Genomic DNA, 2,690 nt, shown 5'->3' on the forward strand with positions numbered 1-2,690 from the left:
GATTTGATGTGTGATTTGAGTTCTAGTAATGTTTCTTTTACATATGTGGGTGCTTTTATATTAAGAGCGAAGATATTCAGGATTGAGACTTCATCTTCATGTATTGTTCCTGTTATGAGTATGATGTGTCCTTCTTCATCTCTTCTGATTTATTTTAGTTTGAAATCAATTTTGTTAGAAATTAGGATAGCTACACCTACTTGCTTCTTAGGTCTGTTTGATTGGAAAACCTTTTCCCAATCCTTTACTCTGAGGTAGTGTCTGTCTTTGAGGTTGAGGTGTGTTTCTTGTTTCAAGAATGACTGGTGTCCTCGTGTCTTTCTCAATGTGCATGGTTTTTTAAAATCTCCAGCTTAATTCCAGTATTGTGAACATTCCCATAGGGCAGGCACCACACTACAGTCATAGTACTGTAATACACAAAGTACAGGTACTACAGGACCATAGTACATGTAGTAGTATGGACTTTAAAACAATATAAATATCACAATATAAAACATTTTGCACTCATTAAAAGTCCCACGGTCTTCGTAAATTCAATCTCTTTAAAATTCATTCTCTTTAAAAACCCAAAGTCTCTTTTAAAATCTAAAATATCCTTAAAAATTCAGTCCCTTCACCGTGGGATCCCATAAAATAAAAATAAGTCAATACTTTCTTCCTTCAAGAGGGAAGAACCAGGGCACAATCACAACCTGGACAAAGCAAAACCAAACTGCAACAGTTTAAATCACTCAGTGTGCAAAGTCTGGGATCCACTCACGATCTTCTGGGCTCCCCCACAGTGCTCTGTCCACTTCTCTGACTCCAGCCTTTGTATCACACATTGATTTGTCCTTTAGACTCTGGCTGGCTCCACTCTGCACCTGCTGAGCTATCTCTTTGGTTTCAACATTTTTTTATTATTTTTTTGGGACATGATTTCACTATTTCCAGTTGGCCTCAAACTCTTAAGAGTTCTACCCCCCCTGCCTCTCAGGTACTGAGATTAAAGGTATTTATTATTTTGCCCTAGCCAGAATAAAGAAACAAGATCCATTTTTGTTTTGATTTATGTATATCTGTGTTTTTGTGAGGATGTGTCACATATGTGAAGATTCCTTAGGAAACATTTGTTTTCCCACAGTTAGGTATAGAAACCCTATTTATGAGTTTTGAATTGCCCTCTTCCTACAGAAGACCCGACGGAGAGCATATTTCATGTCCTTGTTACGGAGGCTATAGATGAAAGGGTTTAAAGCTGGTGTCACCACAGAGTATATCAGTGTGATAATTTTATTCATAGCAACTGAGCTGCCAGATGTGGGACTCACATACATCACCATTATGGTTCCATAGAACAGAGACACTACCAGCAGGTGGGATCCACAGGTGGAGAAGGCCTTTTGTCGTCCTTCTGAAGAGGGAACCTGAAGAACAGCTCTGAGCACCAGGGTATAGGATCCAAGGATGTACAAACTTGTGAGGACAATGATAACAGCACTTACAGAATAGAATACGTGCCTTATGATGGGTGTGGGTGTACAGGACAGTGCCATCAGTGGGTCCACATCACACAGAAAATGATCAATGATGTTGGGACCACAGAAGGACAACTGAGAAATGAAAGAAATGGGAATCACATATAGAAAAAACCCAATGATCCAACAGAGGGAAACCAGGGTACTGCAGAATTTCTTAGTCATGATGCAAGGATAATGCAGTGGGAAGCAGATGGCTAGATACCGATCATATGCCATGGCACAGAGGAAGAAACATTCTGTTGTGCCCAGGGAAAAGAAGAAGTAGAACTGAGTAAAGCAGCCAGAGAAGGATATAATCTTAGTTTTGGAAAGAAAGTTGACTAGCATGTTGGGGACTGTGCAGTTCACGTACCAGATTTCTAGGAAGGAGAAGTTGGCCAGGAACATATACATAGGGTTGTGGAGTTGGTGGTTCCACCTCACTGCACAAATGATGGCCATATTCCCGGTCAAGGTTATCATGTAGACCAGCAGGATCAGTGAGAAAAGTGTGATTTGAATCTTCCAGGGACCAGGAAAGCCCAGCAAGACAAAATATGTCACTGTGGATGCCTGTGACTGATTCATGAGCAGCAGCCTGTGGGGAGAAGATAGATAACAAGGAGTTTCTCTGTTGGTGAGACATCTTGAAGCTTTTCAGGGACTAAGGGTTTGACTCATGAAGGCAAATATATTTGATAGTTAAAAATAAACCTTGAACTTGTCCTATCCTATTTCTGAGTGTGTCCTTCAGCTTCCAAGATGAATTCTAAGCTTTGTGAGTTTTCTGTGGCAGTAGAGGAAGATCAATTAAATTTAATCTTAGTTAGTTTAGTGATATATCAAATTCTTAGCAAAAACTCCGGGATCGATCCCAGCACCAGAGATATAGGTACAAACAATCAAATAAGAATATTTAAACAATGGTAAAAATGTTTGATTTATGTTGGCTTGGTTCTCACTGAATGCTGTTCAGAGGCAACCAAAGTGCCATTGCCTCTCAATGTGAGGACTGCACGCCATTATTGTCAGTAGAGTTTGTATCATTTGAAGGCTTCATAACGACGTTTTTGTCAGTAGAGTTTGTATATTTGAAGGCTTCATAACAACGTTATTGTAAGTAGAGTTTGTATTATTTGAAGGCTTCAGACAACATTATTCAGTATTTTTGAAGCTCCTTCCATAGGA

The 2,690-nt window shown here is 39.6% G+C and overlaps 1 protein-coding gene across 1 annotated transcript; it reads right to left on the bottom strand.

The window, feature by feature from the left end:
• Positions 1–1,145: 1,145 nt before the first annotated feature.
• Positions 1,146–2,090, bottom strand: LOC101994371 (olfactory receptor 11H7). The gene has a single exon (XM_005371005.1). The coding sequence runs from the start codon at positions 2,088–2,090 to the stop codon at positions 1,146–1,148; it is 945 nt and encodes a 314-aa protein (XP_005371062.1).
• Positions 2,091–2,690: the final 600 nt, after the last annotated feature.

Source organism: Microtus ochrogaster, unplaced genomic scaffold (genome assembly GCF_000317375.1).
Source record: "Microtus ochrogaster isolate Prairie Vole_2 unplaced genomic scaffold, MicOch1.0 UNK91, whole genome shotgun sequence".
Taxonomy (NCBI): domain Eukaryota; kingdom Metazoa; phylum Chordata; class Mammalia; order Rodentia; family Cricetidae; genus Microtus; species Microtus ochrogaster.

Bases quoted from the DNA above. Each gene is read 5' to 3' on its own strand.
- LOC101994371 (XM_005371005.1), bottom strand. From the start codon at position 2,090: ATGAATCAGTCACAGGCATCCACAGTGACATATTTTGTCTTGCTGGGC.